Here is a 22,157-nt window from a genome sequence, read left to right on the forward strand (position 1 = left end):
CCGCTCCCCGTGCCCTCATTAGGCTCCAGGGTGCCCAGGCTGCTCCTCGTGCCCTCATTAGGCTCCAGGGCACACGGGCCGCTCCCCGTGCCCTCATTAGGCTCCAGGGTGCCCAGGGCCGCTCCCCGTGCCCTCGTTAGGCTCCAGGGCACACGGGTCGCTCCCCGTGCCCTCATTAGGCTCCAGGGCACATGGGCCGCTCCTTGTGCCCTCATTAGACTCCAGGGCACACGGGCGGCTCCCCGTGCCCTCATCAGGCTCCAGGGCACATGGGCCATTCCCCATGCCCTCATTAGGCTCCAGGGCACCTGGGCCGCTCCCCATGCCCTCATTAGGCTCCAGGGCACCCAGGACGCTCTCCGTGCCCTCATTAGGCTCCAGGGCACACGGGCCATTCCTCGTGCCCTCATTAGGCTCCAGGGCACACGGGCCATTCCCTGAGCCCTCATTAGGCTCCAGGGCACCCAGGCCATTCCCAGAGCCCTCATTAGGCTCCAGGGCCGCTCCTCGTGCCGTCATTAGGCTCCAGGGCACCCAGGCCATTCCCAGAGCCCTCATTAGGCTCCAGGGCACACGGGTCGCTCCTCGTGCCGTCATTAGGCTCCAGGGCACCCAGGCCATTCCCCGTGCCGTCATTAGGCTCCAGGGCGCACGGGCCATTCCCAGGGCCCTCATTAGGTTCCAGGGCACCCAGGCCATTCCCAGGGCCCTCATTAGGCTCCAGGACGCTCCTCGTGCCCTCATTAGGCTCCAGGGCACACGGGCCATTCCCAGAGCCCTCATTAGGCTCCAGGGCACACGGGTTGCTCCCCATGCCCTCATTAGGCTCCAGGGCACCCAGGCCATTCCCAGAGCCCTCATTAGGCTCCAGGGCACACGGGCGCCCACCTGCAGGTTCAGCGCCAGGTGCCGGGTCTTGGTCTGCTCCAGGTCGCTCTGCGAGTACTTGAGCCTCATCTGGAGGCCGTGGGCCTGGGACTGGACCTGCCGCAGCTCGGCCTCCTTGCGCTTGGCCTTCATCTGCTCCTGCGGGGGGACAGGGGGACGGGGGGACGCGTCAGGACACGCGGGGACACGTCAGGACACGCGGGGGGACGGGGGGACACGGGGGGACACGTCAGGACACGGGGGGGGACAGGGGGACGGGGGGACGCGTCAGGACACGTCAGGACACGCGGGGACACGGGGGGACACGTCAGGACACGTGGGGACACGTCAGGACACGTGGGGGGGGACAAGGGGACACGGGGGGACACGTCAGGACACGCGGGGACACGGGGGGACATGTCAGGACACGTGGGGACACGTCAGGACACGGGGGGACATGGGGGGACACAGGGGGACACGTCAGGACACGCGGGGGGACGGGGGGACACGGGGGGACATGGGGACGCGTCAGGACACCGGGGGACGTGGGGGGACGTGGGGGACACGTGGGGACACAGGGGGACACGTGGGGACACGCGGGGACACGGGGGGACACGTCAGGACACGTGGGGACGTATAGGGCTATGTGGGGACGTGGGGGGACGCGTCAGGACACGTGGGGACACGGGAGGACGTGTCAGGACACGGGGGGACGTGGGGGGACGTGGGGGACACGGGGGGACACGGGGGACACAGGGGGACACGGGGGGACTGGGGGACACGGGGGACACGGGGGGATGCGGGGGGACATGGGGGGACATGCGGGGACACGGGGGACATGGGGGGACACGGGGGGACATGTGAGGACATGCAGGGACGTGGGGGGACACGTGGGGACACGTCAGGACATGTGGGGACGTATAGGGCTATGTGGGGACGTGGGGGGACGCGTCAGGTCACGCGGGGACACGGGGGGACACGGGGGGACATGGGGACGCGTCAGGACACGGGGGGACGTGGGGGGACGTGGGGGACACGTGGGGACACGTCAGGACACGAGGGGACACGTCAGGGCATGTGGGGACGTATAGGGCTATGTGGGGACGTGGGGGGACGCGTCAGGACACGCGGGGGGACGGGGGGACACGGGAGGACGTGTCAGGACACGGGGGGACGTGGGGGGACGTGGGGGACATGGGGGGGACACGGGGGGACTGGGGGACACGGGGGACACGGGGGGATGCGGGGGGACGTGGGGGGACATGCGGGGACACGGGGGACATGGGGGGGACACGGGGGGACATGTGAGGACATGCAGGGACGTGGGGGGACATGTGGGGACACGTCAGGACACGTGGGGACACGGGGGGACAGGGGGACACGGGGGGACATGTGGGGACGGGGGGACACATCAGGACACATGGGGGGACGGGGGGACACGTCAGGACACGGGGGGGACAGGGGGACACGGGGGGACATGGGGACGCGTCAGGACATGGGGGGACACGTCAGGACACGGGGGGACACGGCGGGGGACACGGGGAGACACGGGGGGACGCGTCAGGACACATGGGGACACATCGGGACATGTGGGGACACGGGGGGACGCGGGGGGACATGTGGGGATACGTGGGGACATTGGGGACGCGGCGCCTCAGGGGACACCGGGGACACTCGGTGACACTTGGGGACACTCGGTGACACCCGGGGACACGGGGGACACATGGGAATGTGCAGGGACACGTAGGGATGTGTGGGGACGCTGGGGACATGCGGGGACACGGTGCCCCAGGGGACACTCGGTGACACTCGGTGACACTCGGGGACACTCGGGGACACTGGGGACATGTGTGGACACATGGGAATGTGCAGGGACACGTAGGGATGTGTGGGGACACTGGGGACACGGTGCCCCAGGTGACACTCAAGGACACTCGGGGACACCCGGTGACACTTTGTGACACTCGGTGACACTCGGGGACACTTGGGGACATGTGTGGACACGTGGGAATGTGCAGGGACACGTAGAGATGTGTGGGGACATTGGGGTCGCGTGGGGACACGGCGCCTCGGGGACACTCGGTGACACTCGGTGACACTCGGTGACATTTGGGGACGCTGGGGACATGCGGGGACACGGCGCCTCAGGGGACACTCGGTGACACTCGGTGACACTCGGTGACACTGGGGACATGTGGGGACACGTGGGAATGTGCAGGGACACGTAGGGATGTGTGGGGACGCTGGGAACATGCGGGGACACGGTGCCCCAGGTGACACCGGGGACACTCGGGGACACTCGGTGACACTCGGTGACACCCGGTGACACTCGGTGACACTTGGGGACACTGGGGACATGTGTGGACACGTGGGAATGTGCAGGGACACGTAGGGATGTGTGGGGACACGCGGGGACACGGTGCCCCAGGTGACACTCGAGGACACTCGGGGACACCCGGTGACACTTGGGGACACTCGGTGACACTCGGGGACACTCGGGGACACTGGGGACATGTGTGGACACATGGGAATGTGCAGGGACACGTAGGGATGTGTGGGGACACTGGGGACACGGTGCCCCAGGTGACACTCGAGGACACTCGGTGACACCCGGTGACACTTTGTGACACTCGGTGACACTCGGGGACACTGGGGACATGTGTGGACACATGGGAATGTGCAGAGACACGTAGGGATGTGTGGGGACACGCGGGGACACGGCGCCTCAGGGTACACCGGGGACACTCGGTGACACCTGGTGACACCCGGTGACACCCGGTGACACTCGGTGACACTTGGGGACACCTTGAGCTCCTCGGTGAGCCGCTCCTTCTTGTCCTTGAGCTTGTCCACGGCCTTCTCGTCCCAGCGCCGGGCCTTGGCCTTGAGGTCGCTGGCGCCACCGGAGATGACACCGGATTTCTGGAACAGGGTCCCGTCCAGGGCCACCGTCTGCGGGGACAACGTGGGGACAGGTGGCATCAGCCACCGGTGTCACCTTGTGGTGCTGGTGACACTGGGTTCTGGAACAGGGTCCCATCTGCGGGGACATTGTGGGGACAGGTGGCATCAGCCATCGGTGTCACCTTGTGGCGCTGGTGACACTGGGTTCTGGAACAGGGTCTGCGGGGACAATGTTGGGGACAGGTGGCATCAGCCGGGGCCATTGGGGACACCGGTGTCACCTTGTGGCATTGGTGACACTGGGTTCTGGAACAGGGTCCCATCCTCAGGGACAATGTTGGGGACAGGTGATATCAGCTGGGGACACTGGGGACACCGGTGTCACCTTGTGGCATTGGTGACACTGGGTTCTGGAACAGGGCCCCGTCCAGGGCCACCGCCTGAGGGGACAACGTGGGGACAGGTGGCATCAGCCACCGGTGTCACCTTGTGGTGCTGGTGACACTGGGTTCTGGAACAGGGTCTGCGGGGACAATGTTGGGGACAGGTGGCATCAGCTGGGGACACTGGGGACACCGGTGTCACCTTGTGGCATTGGTGACACTGGGTTCTGGAACAGGGTCCCCTCCAGGGCCACCATCCCCGGGAAGGGACCACGTGGAGCCCCTTGGGGACCCTGGTGTCACCTTGTGGCGCTGGTGGCCCTGTGTTCTAAAACAGGGTCCTGTCCAGGGTCACTGTCCCCAGGAATGGACCATGTTGGGGTGTCCCCATGTTCCCCTGTCCCCCGCGGTGTCACCTTGTGGCGCTGGTGGCCCTGCATTCCAGAACAGGGTCCCCTCCAGGGCCACCATCCCCACCATGTGGGGCTCCTTGGGGACACTGGTGTCACTTTGCAGCACTAAGACCCTGCATTCCGGAACCGGGTCCCCTCCATCACCACAGTCCCCGGGAATGGCCCACGCGGGGGTGTCCCCGTGTCCCCATGTCCCCTTGGGGACCCTGGTGTCACCCTCATGGTGCTGGTGGCCCTGGATTCTGGAACCAGGACCCCTCCAGGGCCACTGTCCCTGAGAAGGGACCATGTGGGGCTCCTTGGGGACCCTGGTGTCACCTTGTGGCGCTGGTGGCCCTGGATTCTGGAATAGGGTCCTCTCTAGGGTCACTGTCCCCAGGAAGGGACCATGTTGGGGTGTCCCCATGTCCCCCTGTCCCCTGTGGTGTCACCTCGTGGTGCTGGTGGCCCTGCATTCCAGAACAGGGTCCCCTCCAGGGCCACCATCCCCACCATGTGGGGCTCCTTGGGGACACTGGTGTCACCCTGCAGCACTAAGACCCTGCATTCCGGAACCGGGTCCCCTCCATCGCCACAGTCCCTGGGAATGGCCCACGTGGGGGTGTCCCCGTGTCCCCATGTCCCCTTGGGGACACTGGTGTCACCCTCATGGTGCTGGTGGCCCTGGATTCTGGAACCAGGACCCCTCCAGGGCCACTGTCCCTGAGAAGGGACCATGTGGGGCTCCTTGGGGACCCTGGTGTCACCTTGTGGCACTGGTGGCCCCGGGTTCTGGAATTGGGTCCCCTCCAGGGCCACCATCCCTGGGATTGGACCATGTCGGGGTGGCCTGGGTGTCCCCACGTCCCCTGCGGTGTCACCTTGTGGTGCTGGTGGCCCTGGATTCCAGAACAGGGTCCCCTCCAGGGCCACCATCCCCACCATGTGGGGCTCCTTGGGGACACTGGTGTCACTCTGCAGCACTAAGACCCTGCATTCCGGAACCGGGTCCCCTCCATCGCCACAGTCCCTGGGAATGGCCCACGTGGGGGTGTCCCCGTGTCCCCATGTCCCCTCGGGGACACTGGTGTCACCTTGTGGCGCTGGTGGCCGCCGAAGGCGATGCGCCGCGCGTCCTCCACGTTGTCGCACACGAGCGCGTTGCCGCACGCGAACTGCAGGGCCTTCTTGATGTGCGGGGGCTCGTAGCGGATCACGTCGATCACCAGCTTGGCGCCCTTCAGCTCGCGGAGCTTCTCGTCCGTGGGTTTGACCTGGGACAAGGACAAGGACATGTGTCACCAAGGTGTCACCATGTGTCCTCAGGGTGGCCCTGAACATCCCCGTGTGTCCCTGAGCATCCCCATGTGCTCCTATGTGTCCCTAGACCAGCTTGGTGCCCTTCAGCTCGCGGAGCTTCTCATTGGTGGGTTTCACCTGGGACAAGGACAAGGACAGGTCACCAAGTGTCACCATGTGTCCCCAGAGTGTGCCTGAGCATCCCCATGTGTCCCTGCATCTCCCCATGTGTCCCTAGACCAGCTTGGCGCCCTTCAGCTCGCGGAGCTTCTCGTCGGTGGGTTTGACCTGGGACAAGGACAGGGACAGGTCACCGAGTGTCACCAAGGTGTCACCATGTGTCCCCAGAGTGTCCCTGTGTGACCCTGCATGTCCCTGTGCATCCCCCTGTGTCCCCACATGTCCCTGCATGTCCCTAGACCAGCTTGGCGCCCTTCAGCTCCCGCAGCTTCTCGTCGGTGGGTTTGACCTGGGACAAGGACAGGGACAGGTCACCAAGTGTCACCAAGGTGTCACCATGTGTCCTCAGGGTGGCCCTGCATGTCCCTGAGCATCCCCATGTGCTCCCATGTGTCCCTAGACCAGCTTGGCGCCCTTCAGCTCGCGGAGCTTCTCGTCGGTGGGTTTGACCTGGGACAAGGACAGGGACAAGGACATGTGTCACCAAGTGTCACCAAGGTGTCACCATGTGTCCCCAGAGTGTCCCTGTCTGTCCCTGAGCATCCCCGTGTGTCCCCATGTGTCCCTAGACCAGCTTGGCGCCCTTGAGCTCGCGGAGCTTCTCGTCGGTGGGTTTGACCTGGGACAAGGACAGGGACAGGTCACCAAGTGTCACCAAGTGTCACCATGTGTCCTCAGGGTGGCCCTGGACATCCCCATGTGTCCCTGAGCATCCCCATGTGCTCCTATGTGTCCCTAGACCAGCTTGGCACCCTTCAGCTCGCGGAGCTTCTCGTCAGTGGGTTTGACCTGGGACAAGGACAGGGACAGGTCACCAAGTGTCACCAAGGTGTCACCATGTGTCCCCAGAGTGTCCCTGCATGTCCCTGAGCATCCCTGTGTGTCCCCATGTGTCCCTAGACCAGCTTGGCGCCCTTGAGCTCGCGGAGCTTCTCGTCCGTGGGTTTGACCTGGGACAAGGACAAGGACAGGTCACCGAGTGTCACCAAGGTGTCACCATGTGTTCTCAGGGTGGCCCTAGGTGTCCCTGTGTGACCCTGCATGTCCCTGAGCATCCCTGTGTGTCCCCATGTGTCCCTAGACCAGCTTGGCGCCCTTGAGCTCGCGGAGCTTCTCGTCGGTGGGTTTGACCTGGGACAAGGACCAGGACAGGTCACCAAGTGTCACCAAGGTGTCACCATGTGTCCCCAGAGTGTCCTTGTGTGACCCTGCATGTCCCTGTGCATCCCCGTGTGTCCCCATGTGTCCCTAGACCAGCTTGGCGCCCTTCAGCTTGCGGAGCTTCTCGTCGGTGGGTTTGACCTGGGACAAGGACAAGGACAGGTCACCGAGTGTCACCAAGGTGTCACCATGTGTCCCCAGGGTGGCCCTGGACATCCCCATGTGTCCCTGAGCATCCCTGTGTGTCCCCATGTGTCCCCAGCCCAGCTTGGCGCCCTTGAGCTCGCGGAGCTTCTCATTGGTGGGTTTGACCTGGGACAAGGACAAGGACAGGTCACCAAGTGCCACCAAGTGTCACCATGTGTCCTCAGGGTGGCCCTAGGTGTCCCTGTGTGTCCCTGCATGTCCCTAGACCAGCTTGGCGCCCTTCAGCTCCCGCAGCTTCTCTTCCGTGGGCTTCACCTGTGGGGACATGTGTCACCAAGTGTCACCAGGGTGTCCCCAGGGTGTCACCATGTGTCCTCAGGGTGTCCCCACGTGTCCCCGCATGTCCCTACGCATCTCTGCATGTCCCTGCGCATCCCCGTGTGCTCCCACGTGTCCCCTCGTGTCCCTATATGTCCCCACGTGTCCCCTCGTGTCCCCTCGTGTCCCGTGTCCCCTCGTGTCCCCACGTGTCCCCACGTGTCCCTACGTGTCCCCTCGTGTCCCCACACGTCCCCTCGTGTCCCCTCGTGTCCTCACGTGTCCCCTCGTGTCCCTACGTGTCCCCACGCGTCCCCAGTGTCCCCTCGTGTCCCCTCGTGTCCCCACGTGTCCCCACGTGTCCCCAGTGTCACCTCCAGGTAGTCCAGCGGCAGGAAGGTCTCGGGCTCCCCGCGCTGCTCCTTGATGTACTGGATGCAGCCGCGTCCCGCGTGTCCCCAGGTGTCCCCGCGTGTCCCCTCGTGTCCCCTCGTGTCCCCACGTGTCCCCTCGTGTCCCCACGTGTCCCCTCGTGTCCCCTCGTGTCCCCAGTGTCACCTCCAGGTAGTCCAGCGGCAGGAAGGTCTCGGGCTCCCCGCGCTGCTCCTTGATGTACTGGATGCAGCCGCGTCCCGCGTGTCCCCAGGTGTCCCCGCGTGTCCCCTCGTGTCCCCTCGTGTCCCCACGTGTCCCCTCGTGTCCCCACGTGTCCCCTCGTGTCCCCTCGTGTCCCCAGTGTCACCTCCAGGTAGTCCAGCGGCAGGAAGGTCTCGGGCTCCCCGCGCTGCTCCTTGATGTACTGGATGCAGCCGCGTCCTGCGTGTCCCCACGTGTCCCCTCGTGTCCCCTCGTGTCCCCTCGTGTCCCCACGTGTCCCCAGTGTCACCTCCAGGTAGTCCAGCGGCAGGAAGGTCTCGGGCTCCCCGCGCTGCTCCTTGATGTACTGGATGCAGCCGCGTCCCGCGTGTCCCCGCGTGTCCCCTCGTGTCCCCACGTGTCCCCTCGTGTCCCCTCGTGTCCCCAGTGTCACCTCCAGGTAGTCCAGCGGCAGGAAGGTCTCGGGCTCCCCGCGCTGCTCCTTGATGTACTGGATGCAGCCGCGTCCCGCGTGTCCCCGCGTGTCCCCCCGTGTCCCCGCGTGTCCCCTCGTGTCCCCACGTGTCCCCACGTGTCCCTTATGTCCCCACGTGTCCCCTCGTGTCCCCACGTGTCCCCTCGTGTCCCCAGTGTCACCTCCAGGTAGTCCAGCGGCAGGAAGGTCTCGGGCTCGCCGCGCTGCTCCTTGATGTACTGGATGCAGTCCCGTCCCGTCTTCTCCGAGTCCACGATGATCGCGTCCATGTTCTTGCCCAGCACTTTGGTCACCGCGATCTGGTATTTCTTCTGCGTGGGCTGGCACAGGTCCAGGAGGCGCCCGAACTGCGGGGACATCGGGGGACGTTGGGGACATCGGGGGACATCGGGGGGACGTTGGGGACATCGGGGGACGTTGGGGACATCGTGGGGACATCGGGGGGACATTGGGGACACGGGGGGACGTTGGGGACATCGTGGGGACATCGGGGCATGTTGGGGACATCGGGGGACGTTGGGGACATCGGGAGACGTTGGGGACATCGTGGGGACATCGGGGGGACATTGGGGACATCGGGGGATGTTGGGGACATCGTGGGGACACGCAGCGGGGGGATGTGGGGACATGGGGGACGTTGGGGACATCGGGGGATGTTGGGGACATCGTGGGGACACGTGGCGGGGACACGTGGGGACACGGGGGGACATTGGGGACAGCGCGGGGACACGCGGCGGGGGGATGTGGGGACATCGGGGCATGTTGGGGACATCGGGGGACGTTGGGGACATCGTGGGGACATCGGGGGGACACGTGGGGACACGGGGGGACGTTGGGGACATCGTGGGGACATCGGGGCATGTTGGGGACATCGGGGGACGTTGGGGACATCGGGAGACGTTGGGGACATCGTGGGGACACGCGGCGGGGACACGTAGGGACACGGGGGGACGTTGGGGACAGCGCGGGGACACGCGGCGGGGGGATGTGGGGACATCGGGGGATGTTGGGGACATCGGGGGACGTTGGGGACATCGGGGGACATTGGGGACAGCGCGGGGACGCGCGGCGGGGACACGTAGGGACACGGGGGGACATCGGGGACAGCACGGGGACACGCAGCAGGGGGATGTGGGGACATGGGGGGACGTTGGGGACATCGGGGGACGTTGGGGACATCGTGGGGACACGCGGCGGGGACACGTAGGGACACGGGGGGACATCGGGGACAGCACGGGGACACGTGGGGACAGCGTGGGGACACGCAGCAGGGGGATGTGGGGACATCGGGGGACGTTGGGGACATCAGGGGACATTGGGGACAGCACGGGGACACGCGGCGGGGACACGCTTGATGCTCTCCATGATCTCGGCCTTGCACTGCTGCCGGCTGCTCTGCTGTCCCCAATGTCCCCAACGTCCCCATGTGTCCCAATGTCCCCATGTGTCCCCAATGTCCCCATGTGTCCCCAATGTCCCCAATGTCCCCTCACCACGGAGCCCGGGTAGAGGCGCTTGATGCTCTCCATGATCTCAGCCTTGCGCTGCTGCCGGCTGCTCTCCTGTCCCCAATGTCCCCAATGTCCCCATGTGTCCCAATGTCCCCCAATGTCCCCAATGTCCCCAATGTCCCCTCACCACGGAGCCCGGGTACAGGCGCTTGATGCTCTCCATGATCTCGGCCTTGCGCTGCTGCCGGCTGCTCTCCTGTCCCCAATGTCCCCAATGTCCCCATGTGTCCCCAATGTCCCCAATGTCCCCAATGTCCCCATGTGTCCCAATGTCCCAATGTCCCCATGTGTCCCCAATGTCCCCAATGTCCCCTCACCACGGAGCCCGGGTACAGGCGCTTGATGCTCTCCATGATCTCGGCCTTGCGCTGCTGCTGGCTGCTCTCCTGTCCCCAATGTCCCCAATGTCCCCATGTGTCCCCAATGTCCCCATGTGTCCCAATGTCCCCAATGTCCCCAATGTCCCCATGTGTCCCAATGTCCCAATGTCCCCATGTGTCCCCAATGTCCCCAATGTCCCCTCACCACGGAGCCCGGGTACAGGCGCTTGATGCTCTCCATGATCTCGGCCTTGCGCTGCTGCCGGCTGCTCTCCTGTCCCCAATGTCCCCATGTGTCCCAATGTCCCCAATGTCCCCATGTGTCCCCAATGTCCCCAGTGTCCCCTCACCACGGAGCCCGGGTAGAGGCGCTTGATGCTCTCCATGATCTCGGCCTTGCGCTGCTGCCGGCTGCTCTCCTGTCCCCAATGTCCCCAATGTCCCCATGTGTCCCCAATGTCCCCAATGTCCCCAATGTCCCCATGTGTCCCAATGTCCCAATGTCCCCATGTGTCCCCAATGTCCCCAATGTCCCCTCACCACGGAGCCCGGGTACAGGCGCTTGATGCTCTCCATGATCTCGGCCTTGCGCTGCTGCCGGCTGCTCTCCTGCCGGTCGATCCGCGCGTCCCCCAGCTGCTCCATGACCTGGTTGAGCTCCTGGTTGACCTCGTCGATGCGGCGCTTGGCCGACTCCACCTGCGCCGTGAGCTCGGCCTCGAGGCGCCGCTGCTCCTCCAGGGACTGCCTGGGGACATTGGGGACAATGGGGACGTTGGGGGCGTTGGGGAGGTTGGGGACAACGGGGACAACGGGGACATTGAGGAGGTTGGGGACGTTGGGGATGTTGAGGACATTGAGGACGTTGAGGATGTTGAGGACATTGAGAACGTTGGGGATGTTGAGGACATTGAGGACGTTGAGGGCATTGGGGACGTTGAGGACAATGGGGACGTTCGGGACGTTGGGGACATTAAAGACGCTGAGGACGTTGAGGACATTGAGGAGGTTGGGGACGTTGAGGACGTTGAGGAGGTTGGGGATGTTGAGGATGTTGAGGACATTGAGGACGTTGAGGACGTTGGGGACGTTGGGGACATTGGGGACGTTGGGGACATTGAGGAGGTTGGGGAGGTTGGGGAGGTTGGGGGCGTTGAGGACGTTGAGGACGTTGAGGACGTTGAGGACATTGAGGACATTGAGGACGTTGAGGACATTGGGGACGTTGGGGACGTTGGGGACGTTGGGGACACGGCGGCGCTTGGCCGACTCCACCTGCGCCGTGAGCTCGGCCTCGAGGCGCCGCTGCTCCTCCAGGGACTGCCTGGGGACATCGGGGACAATGGGGACGTTGGGAACGTTGGGGATGTTGAGGACATTGAGGACGTTGAGGATGTTGAGGACGTTGAGGAGGTTGAGGACGTTGGGGACATTGAGGACGTTGGGGATGTTGAGGACATTGAGGACGTTGAGGACATTGAGGAGGTTGGGGACGTTGGGGACGTTGAGGACGTTGGGGATGTTGAGGACATTGAGGACCTTGAGGACGTTGAGGAGGTTGGGGACGTTGAGGAGGTTGGGGAGGTTGGGGACACTGGGGACGTTGGGGACGTTGGGGACGTTGGGGACATTGAGGAGGTTGGGGAGGTTGGGGAGGTTGGGGGCGTTGAGGACGTTGAGGACGTTGAGGACATTGAGGACGTTGAGGACGTTGAGGAGGTTGAGGACATTGGGGACGTTGGGGACGTTGCGGAGGTTGGGGACGTTGGGGACATTGGGGACGTTCAGGATGTTGGGGACATTGGGGACATTGGGGACGTTAGGGACGTTGGGGACACGGCGGCGCTTGGCCGACTCCACCTGCGCCGTGAGCTCGGCCTCGAGGCGCCGCTGCTCCTCCAGGGACTGCCTGGGGACATCGGGGACAATGGGGACGTTGGGGACGTTGGGGACGTTGGGAGCGTTGAGGACATTGGGAACATTGAGGACGTTGAGGACATTGAGGACGCTGAGGACGTTGGGGACGTTGGGGACATTGGGGACACGGCGGCGCTTGGCCGACTCCACCTGCGCCGTGAGCTCGGCCTCGAGGCGCCGCTGCTCCTCCAGGGACTGCCTGGGGACATCGGGGACAACAGGGACGTTGGGGACATTGGGGACGATGGGGACGTTGAGGAGGTTGGGGACAACGGGGACAACGGGGACATTGAGGACATTGAGGACGTTGAGGAGGTTGGGGATGTTGAGGACGTTGGGGACGTTGAGGAGTTGAGGACGTTGAGGATGTTGCGGACATTGAGGAGGTTGGGGACATTGGGGACATTGAGGACGTTGAGGACGTTGGGGGCATTGGGGACATTGGGGACGTTGGGGACGTTGGGGACGTTGAGGACGTTGGGGACGTTGGGGACATTGGGGACGTTCAGGATGTTGGGGACTTTGGGGACATTGGGGACATTGGGGACGTTAGGGACGTTGGGGACACGGTGGCGCTTGGCCGACTCAACCTGCGCCGTGAGCTCGGCCTCGAGGCGCCGCTGCTCCTCCAGGGACTGCCTGGGGACATCGGGGACAATGGGGACGTTGGGGACGTTGAGGAGGTTGGGAGCGTTGGGGACATTGAGGACGTTGAGGATGTTGAGGACATTGGGGACAACAAGGACGTTGAGGACGTTGAGGAGGTTGGGGATGTTGAGGACGTTGGGGATGTTGAGGACGTTGAGGACATTGGGGACGTTGAGGACGTTGAGGAGGTTGGGGATGTTGAGGACGCTGAGGACGTTGGGGACGTTGGGGACGTTGGGGACGTTGGGGACACGGCGGCGCTTGGCCGACTCCACCTGCGCCGTGAGCTCGGCCTCGAGGCGCCGCTGCTCCTCCAGGGACTGCCTGGGGACATCGGGGACAACGGGGATGTTGGGGACGTTGGGGGCGTTGGGGAGGTTGGGGACAACAGTGACAACGGGGACATTGAGGACATTGGGGACGTTGAGCACGTTGAGGAGGTTGGGGATGTTGAGGACGTTGAGGACATTGGGGACGTTCAGGACGTTGGGGACGTTGGGGACATTGGGGACGTTGAGGATGTTGGGGACGTTGGGGACATTGGGGACGCTGGGGACAATGGGGACATTGAGGACGTTGAGGACATTGGGAACGTTGAGGACGTTGAGGACATTGAAGACGTTGGGGACGTTGGGGAGGTTGGGGACATTGGGGACGTTGGGGACGTTGGGGACACGGCGGCGCTTGGCCGACTCCACCTGTGCCGTGAGCTCGGCCTCAAGGCGCCGCTGCTCCTCCAGGGACTGCCTGGGGACATCGGGGACAACGGGGACGTTGGGGACGTTGGGGATGTTAAGGACATTGGGGACGTTGGGGACATTGGGGACGTTGAGGAGGTTGGGGAGGTTGGGGAGGTTGGGGGCGTTGAGGACGTTGAGGACGTTGAGGACATTGAGGACGTTGGGGACGTTAGGGACGTTGGGGACATTGGGGACGTTGGGGACGTTGGGGACGTTGGGGACACGGCGGCGCTTGGCCGACTCCACCTGCGCCGTGAGCTCGGCCTCGAGGCGCCGCTGCTCCTCCAGGGACTGCCTGGGGACATCGGGGACAACGGGGACGTTGGGGGCGTTGGGGGCGTTGGGGAGGTTGGGGACAACGGGGACAACGGGGACATTGAGGACATTGGGGACGTTGAGGACGTTGAGGAGGTTGGGGATGTTGAGGACGTTGGGGACGTTGGGGACATTGGGGACGTTGAGGATGTTGGGGACGTTGGGGACGTTGGGGACAATGGGGACATTGAGGACGTTGGGGACGTTGAGGACATTGAGGACGTTGGGGACGTTGGGGACGTTGAGGATGTTGGGGAGGTTGGGGGCATTGGGGACGTTGAGGACATTGAGGAGGTTGAGGACATTGGGGACATTGGGGACATTGAGGAGGTTGAGGACGTTGAGGACATTGGGAACGTTGAGGACGTTGAGGACATTGAGGACGCTGAGGACATTGGGGACGTTGGGGACGTTGGGGACACGGGGGGACATGGCACTCACATGCTGGTGGCAATGTACTCCTCATGTTCCTTGACATGGAGGGGACAAGGGGGGACACAGGGACACCATGGGGACACAGGGGGACATTGGGGACACAGGGGGACATTGGGGACACCGTGGGGACATTGGGGACATTGGGGACGTGTCACTCACTTGCTGGTGGCAATGTACTCCTCGTGTTCCTTGACATGGAGGGGACACAGGGGGACACAGGGACACCGTGGGGACACAGGGGGACATTGGGGACACAGGGGGACATTGGGGACACCTTGGGGACATTGGGGACGTGTCACTCACTTGCTGGTGGCAATGTACTCCTCGTGTTCCTTGACATGGAGGGGACAAGGAAGGACACGGGGACACCGTGGGGACATTGGGGACACCTTGGGGACACCTTGGGGACACCGTGGGGACACAGGGGACACGTCACTCACTTGCTGGTGGCAATGTACTCCTCCAGCTTCTCGATGGACATGGAGGGACATGGGGGACACAGGCGGACATTGGGGACACCATGGGGACACCTTGGGGACACCGTGGGGACACCGTGGGGACACAGGGGACACGTCACTCACTTGCTGGTGGCAATGTACTCCTCCAGCTTCTCGATGGACATGGAGGGACATGGGGGACACAGGCGGACATTGGGGACACCATGGGGACACCTTGGGGACACCGTGGGGACACCGTGGGGACACAGGGGACACGTCACTCACTTGCTGGTGGCAATGTACTCCTCCAGCTTCTCGATGCGTTTCTGGTTCTCCTCGATCTCCCGCAGCTTCTGCTTGATCTTGGCCTGGGGGACAGGGGGGTGAGGGGCCACCCGGGGACGGCCCCGTGTCCCCATGTCCCCGTGTCCCCGTGTCCCCATGTCCCCAGTGTCCCCGTGTCCCCGGTGTCCCCGTGTCCCCATGTCCCCGTGTCCCCAGTGTCCCCTGTATCCCCGTGTCCCCTGTGTCCCCATGTCCGCCATATCCCCGTGTCCCCATGTCCCCAATGTCCCCCGTGTCCCCAGTGTCCCTCGTGTCCCAGGTGTCCCCATGTCCTCCGTGTCCCTGTGTCCCTGGTGTTCCTCGTGTCCCCGTGTCCCCTGGTGTCCCCTGCATCCCCCATGTCCCCCGTGTCCCCCACGTCCCTGTGTCCCCCATGTCCCCCGTGTCTCCATGTCCCCAGTGTCCCCTGTATCCCCGTGTCCCCATGTCTCCAATGTCCCCATGTCCCCATGTCCCCAATGTCCCCCGTGTCCCCTGTGTCCCCCATGTCCCTGCATCCCCGTGTCCCTGATGTCCCCGTGTCCCAGTGTCCCCGTGTCCCTGGTGTCCCCATGTCCCCTGGTGTCCCCCATGTCCCCCTGTCCCCATGTCCTCGGTGTCCCTGGTGTCCTCATGTCCGCCATGTCCCCGTGTCCCCATGTCCTCGGTGTCCCCATGTCCCCCATGTATCCCGTGTCCCCCATGTCCCCCGTGTCCCCGTGTCCCCATGTCCCCTGTGTCTTCCATGTCCCCCATGTCCCCGGTGTCCCCGATGTCCCCATGTCCCCCATGTCCCTGCATCCCCCGTGTCCCCATGTCCCCGTGTCCCCCGTGTCCCCATTGTCCCCATGTCCCCCGTATCCCTGTGTCCCCAGTGTTCCCCGTGTCCCCAATGTCCCTCGTGTCTTCCATGCCCCCCATATCCCCATGTCCCCCCGTGTCCCCCGTGTCCCAGGTGTCCCCATGTCCCCGATGTCCCCGTGTCCCCGCGCTCACCTCGGTCTCCACCTTCTTGCGCTCCTCCAGGTCCAGCCGGTCCTGGTCGGCCTTCTGGTCCCGGTTGAACTTCTCGAGCTCCTGCGCGAGGGTGGCAGCGCGTTTGGAGGCCTCCTCCTTGAGCCGGTGGTACCGCTTCACCTGGGGACAAGGGACAAGGGACAGGGGACACCATGGACAACGTCCCCAAACCTCCTCCTTGAGACGGTGGTACCGCTTCACCTGGGGACAAGGGCCACCATGGACAACGTCCCCACGTGTCACAGCACTTACCTTGGAACCAGTGTCCCTCAGTGTCAGTGTGCACAATGTCCCCAACGTCCCCAACCTCCCCAACGTCCCCATTGTCCCCAACATCCCCATGTCCCCAGGTACCTGGTTCTCCTCCAGGGTGAGGTCGCGGCCCTGGCTCTGGCTCTCCTCGGCCATGCGGGGCTCCGTGTCCCCAACGTCCCCAACATCCCCAACATCCTCAACGTCCCCAACGTTCTCGACGTCCCCAACGTCCCCAACGTTCTCGACGTCCCCAACGTCCCCAATGTCCCCAACGTCCCCAACGTCCCGAATGTCCTCAACGTCCTCAGTGTCCTCAACGTCCCCAACGTCCTCAACATCCTCAACGTCCTCAACGTCTTCAATGTCCCCAACGTCCTCAACGTCCGCAACGTCCTCAATGTCCCCTACGTCCCCAACGTCTTCAATGTCCTCAACGCCGTCAACCTCCTCAACATCCTCAATGTCATCAACATCCTCAACATCCTCAACGTCCCCAACATCCCCAACGTCTTCAATGTCCTCAACGCCGTCAACCTCCTCAACGTCCTCAACGTTCCCAATGTCCTCAACGTCTCCAACGTCCCCATAGTCCCCAGGTACCTGGTTCTCCTCCAGGGTGAGGTCGCGGCCCTGGCTCTGGCTCTCCTCGGCCATGCGCTCCTCGAAGTCGAGACGCGCGCGCTCCACGGCCTGGGTCTCGCGCTCCAGCTCGTCGCGCTCGCCGGCGCGCTTGGCGTACGCCTGCTGCGCGCCCTGCAGCGCCTTGCGCGCCGCCTCCACGCGCTTGATCTTGTGCGCCGTGTTCTCCTTGGCCTTGATGTACTGCGGCCGCTTCTGGTTGAGCTCCGCGTCCTTCTCCCTGCGGAAAGAGGGGGATGCGGGGACGTCGGGGACGGCTCTGGAGCCGCCGGGGACACTGGGGACATGGGGGACATGGTTGAGGGCCACGAAGAGCCATCATGGCCTCTAGAAACATGTCAGAGCCACCAAGAGCCATCATGGTCTCTAGACACATCTGAGGGCCACCAAGAGCCATCATGGCCTCTAGACACACATGGGGATCACCAAGAGCCATCATGGTCTCCAGACACGTGTGAGGGCCACCAAGAGCCACCGGGGACGTAGGTGACATGGGTGAGGGCCACCAAGAGCCACCGGGGACATATGTGACATGGGTGACATGGGTGACATAGGTGAGGGCCACCAAGAGCCATCATGGTCTCCAGACACGTGTGAGGGCCACCAAGAGCCACCAGGGATGTATGTGACATGGGTGAGGGCCACCAAGAGCCATCATGGCCTCTAGATACATGTGAGGGCCACCAAGAGCCACTGGGGACCTATGTGATACGGGTGACATGGATGACATGGGTGAGGGCTACCAAGACCCATCATGGTCTCTAGACACACATGAGGGTCACCAAGAGCCATCATGGCCTCTAAACACATGTCAGGGTCACCAACAGCCATCAGAGACCTATGTGATATGGGTGAGGGCCACCAAGAGCCATCATGGCCGCTAGACACAGGTGAGGGCCACCAACAGTCACCGGGGACATATGTGACATGGGTGACATGGTGACTGCGGCCGCTTCTGGTTGAGCTCCGCGTCCTTCTCCCTGCGGAAAGAGGGGGACGCGGGGACGTCAGGGACGGCTCCGGGGCCGCCGGGGACACTGGGGACATGGGGGACGCGTGTGAGGGCCACCAAGAGCCATCATGACCTCCAGACACGTGTGAGGGCCACCAAGAGCCACCAGGGATGTATGTGACATGGGTGAGGGCCACCAAGAGCCATCATGGCCTCTAGATACATGTGACGACCACCAAGAGCCACCAGGGATGTATGTGACATTGGTGAGGGCCACCAGGAGTCCCCAGGGCCTCCAGGAGCCATTGGGGACACTTGGGACACATGTGAGGCCACCAAGAGCCACCAAGGCCTCCAGGAGCCATTGGGGGCACTTGGGACATGCGCAAGGCCACCAAGAGCCACCAGGGCCTCCAGGAGCCATTGGGGGCACTTGGGACATGTGTGAGGCCACCAAGGGCCATTGGGGACACCTGGGCCCCACGCGAGGCCCTAGGAGCCACCACGGCCTCCAGGAGCTATTAGGGACACTCGGGACACACGCGAGGCCACCAAGGGCCACTGGGGACACGTGTGAGGCCACCACGAGCCACTGTGGCCTCTAGACACACGTGAGGGCCACCAAGAGCCACCAGGGCCTCCAGGAGTCATTGGGGCACTTGGGACACGTATGAGGCCACCAAGAGCCACCAGGGCCTCCAGGAGCCATTGGGGGCACTTGGGACACGTGTGAGGCCACCAAGGGCCACTGGGGACACTTGGGACACACATGAGGCCACCAAGAGCCACTGTGGCCTCTAGACACACGTGAGGGCCACCAAGAGCCACCAGGGCCTCCAGGAGTCATTGGGGCACTTGGGACACGTATGAGGCCACCAAGAGCCACCAGGGCCTCCAGGAGCCATTGGGGACACTCGGGACACATGTGAGACCTCCAGGAGTCACTGTGGACTCCAGACACGTGTGAGGCCCCCAGGAGCCACCAGGGCCTCCAGGAGCCACTGGGGACACTCAGGCCTCGCGTGAGGCCACCAAGGACCATTGGGGACACTCAGGACACGCGCGAGACCACCAAGGACCATTGGGGACACTGGGGACACGTGTGAGGCACCAGGAGCCACCAGGGCCTCCAGGAGCCATTGGGGACACTTGGGACATGCGCGAGGCCACCAAGAGCCACCAGGGCCTCCAGGAGCCATTGGGGACACTCGGGACACACGCGAGGCCACCAAGGGCCACTGGGGACACGTGTGAGGCCACCACGAGCCACTGTGGCCTCTAGACACACGTGAGGGCCACCAAGAGCCACCAGGGCCTCCAGGAGTCATTGGGGACACTCGGGACACATGTGAGACCTCCAGGAGTCACTGTGGCCTCTAGACACGTGTGAGGCCCCCAGGAGCCACCAGGGCCTCCAAGAGCCACTGGGGACACTCAGGCCCCGCGTGAGGCCACCAAGGACCATTGGGGACACTGGGGACACGTGTGAGGCCACCAAGAGCCACCAGGGCCTCCAGGAGTCATTGGGGCACTTGGGACACACGCGAGGCCACCAAGGGCCACTGGGGACACGTGTGAGGCCACCATGAGCCACTGTGGCCTCTAGACACACGTGAGGGCCTCCAAGAGCCACCAGGGCCTCCAGGAGCCACTGGGGACACTCGAGACACATGTGAGACCTCCAGGAGTCACTGTGGCCTCTAGACATGTGTGAGGCCACCAAGGGCCATTGGAGGCACTTGGGACACGTGCGACGCCACCAAGAGCCACCAGGGCCTCCAGGAGCCATTTGGGGCACTTGGGACATGCGCGAGGCCACCAAGAGCCACCAGGGCCTCCAGGAGCCATTGGGGACACTCGGGACACACGTGAGGCCACCAGGGGCCACCGGGGCCCCGCGCGAGGCCACCAAGGGCCACCCACTTGATGTCCTTCTCGATCTGCTGCTGCTCGCGCAGCATCTTGCCCAGCTCCTTCTTGCGCTCGCGCAGCTCGTCCTCCACGCGGTCCATGCGCCGCTTGTCCTTGTCGATCTCGCGGTTCTTGAGCGCCAGCTCCTTGTGCAGCCTCCCGATCTCGGCCTCGTTGTGGAACAGCTTGAAGAGCTGCAGCTGCACCTGGGCCCGCACCACCTCGTCCTTCAGCCGCTGGTAGCGGTCCGCCTGTAGCGAGGACACCGCGCCGTGGTCACCGGGACGCGCGCGTCGCCGCGGCGGCGCCCGCGCGGCCTCGCCGGCCTCACCTCCTCCTTCTCCTGCTTGGCCTCCTTGCGCTCGGCGGCGATGTTCTTCTTGCGGTGGTAGTTGAACTGCGTGTCCTCCTCGGCCTTCACCATGTCCTTCTTGCGGCGCTCGTACTCGGGCGCCAGCTCCCCGGAGCGGCTGATCTCCTCGAAGAGGGCGGTACGTTCCTTGGGGTTCTTCATGGCGATGGACTCCACGGCGCCCTGCGTCGGTGGAGGCCAATGGGGTCATTGGGGACGTGTGGGAGGTCAATGGGGGTCATTGGGGACGTGTGGGAGGCCAATGGGGTCATTGGGGACATGTGATGTCCTCCAAAAGCGCCGTGTGCTCCTTGGGGTTCTTCATGGCGATGGACTCCACGGCGCCCTGGGTCGGTGGAGGCCAATGGGGTCATTGGGGACGTGTAGGAGGCCAATGGGGTCATTGGAGACACGTGGGACATGTGGGAGGTCTATGGGGGTCATTGGGGCCATTGGGGACGTGTGGGAAGCCAATGGGGTCATTGGGAACATGTAGGAGGTCAATGGGGGTCAATGGGGGTCATTGGGGACATGTAGGAGGTGAATGGGGTCATTGGGGACATGTGATGTCCTCCAAAAGCACCGTGTGCTTCTTGGGGTTCTTCATGGCGATGGACTCCATGGCGCCCTGCGTCGGTGGAGGCCAATGGGGTCATTGGGGACGTGTGGGAGGTCAATGGGGGTCATTGGGGAAGTGTGGGAGGCCAATGGGGTCATTGGGGACGTGTGGGAGGTCAATGGGGGTCATTGGGGACGTGTAGGAAGCCAACGGGGTCATTGGGGATGTGTGGGACATGTGGGACGCCAATGGGGGTCATTGGGACATGTAGGAGGCCAATGGGGTCATTGGGGACGTGTGGGAGGTCAATGGGGGTCTTTGGGGACACACAATGTCCTCCAAGAGCGCCGTGCGCTCCTTGGGGTTCTTCATGGCCACGGACTCCACGGCGCCCTATGGAGGCTGCGCGTTGGTAGAGGCCAATGGAGGCCAATGGGGGTCATTGGGGACGTGTAGGAGGCCAACGGGGTCATTGGGGACATGTAGGAGGCCAACGGGGTCATTGGGGACACATGGGACATGTGGGAGGCCAATGGGGGTCATTGGGGCCATTGGGGACGTGTGGGAGGCCAATGGGGTCATTGGGAACGTGTGTGGAGCCAATGGGTCTCACTGGGGACGTGTGGGAGGCCAATGGGGGTCATTGGGGATGTGTGGGAGGCCAACGGGGTCATTGGGGACATCGGGGACATGCAGGAGGCCAATGGGGACACTGGGGACATGTGGGAGGCCAATGGGGGCCATTTGGGACACGTGTGAGGCCCAATGGGGGTCACTGGGGCCGTGTGGGAGGCCAGTGAGGGTCATTGGGGATGGGAGGCCAACGCGGATCATTGGGGACACTTGGGAGGCCAGCGCGGGTCATTGGGGACATGTAGGAGGCCAACAGAGTCATTGGGGACGTGTGGGAGGCCAACGGGGGTCATTGGGGACGCGTGTGAGGCCAACAGGGTCATTGGGGACACTTGGGAGGCCAACGGGGGTCATTGGGGACATGTGTGAGGCCAACAGGGTCATTGGGGACACTTGGGAGGCCAATGGTGTCATTGGGGACACCCGGGAGGCCAATGGGGGTCATTGGGGACATGTAGGAGGCCAACAG

General features: G+C 64.0%; 1 protein-coding gene across 1 annotated transcript; it reads right to left on the reverse strand.

The window, feature by feature from the left end:
- Window positions 1-888: 888 nt before the first annotated feature.
- LOC104579091 (structural maintenance of chromosomes protein 1A-like) lies at window positions 889-21,118 on the reverse strand (the record flags this gene model as incomplete). Its single annotated transcript, XM_088538871.1, has 11 exons — window positions 21,080-21,118; window positions 20,476-20,679; window positions 20,157-20,395; window positions 17,243-17,501; window positions 16,367-16,507; window positions 15,332-15,414; window positions 11,095-11,302; window positions 8,885-9,070; window positions 5,641-5,820; window positions 3,673-3,819; window positions 889-1,026 (listed from the first exon to the last, which is right to left on the reverse strand). Coding segments are annotated over exons 1-11 (1,824 nt in total), but the record flags the coding sequence as incomplete, so codon positions are not given.
- Window positions 21,119-22,157: the final 1,039 nt, after the last annotated feature.

Source organism: Tinamus guttatus, unplaced genomic scaffold, assembly GCF_059628265.1.
Source record: "Tinamus guttatus ecotype Peru unplaced genomic scaffold, ASM5962826v1 Tinamus_guttatus_pri_ptg001258l, whole genome shotgun sequence".
Classification (NCBI taxonomy): domain Eukaryota; kingdom Metazoa; phylum Chordata; class Aves; order Tinamiformes; family Tinamidae; genus Tinamus; species Tinamus guttatus.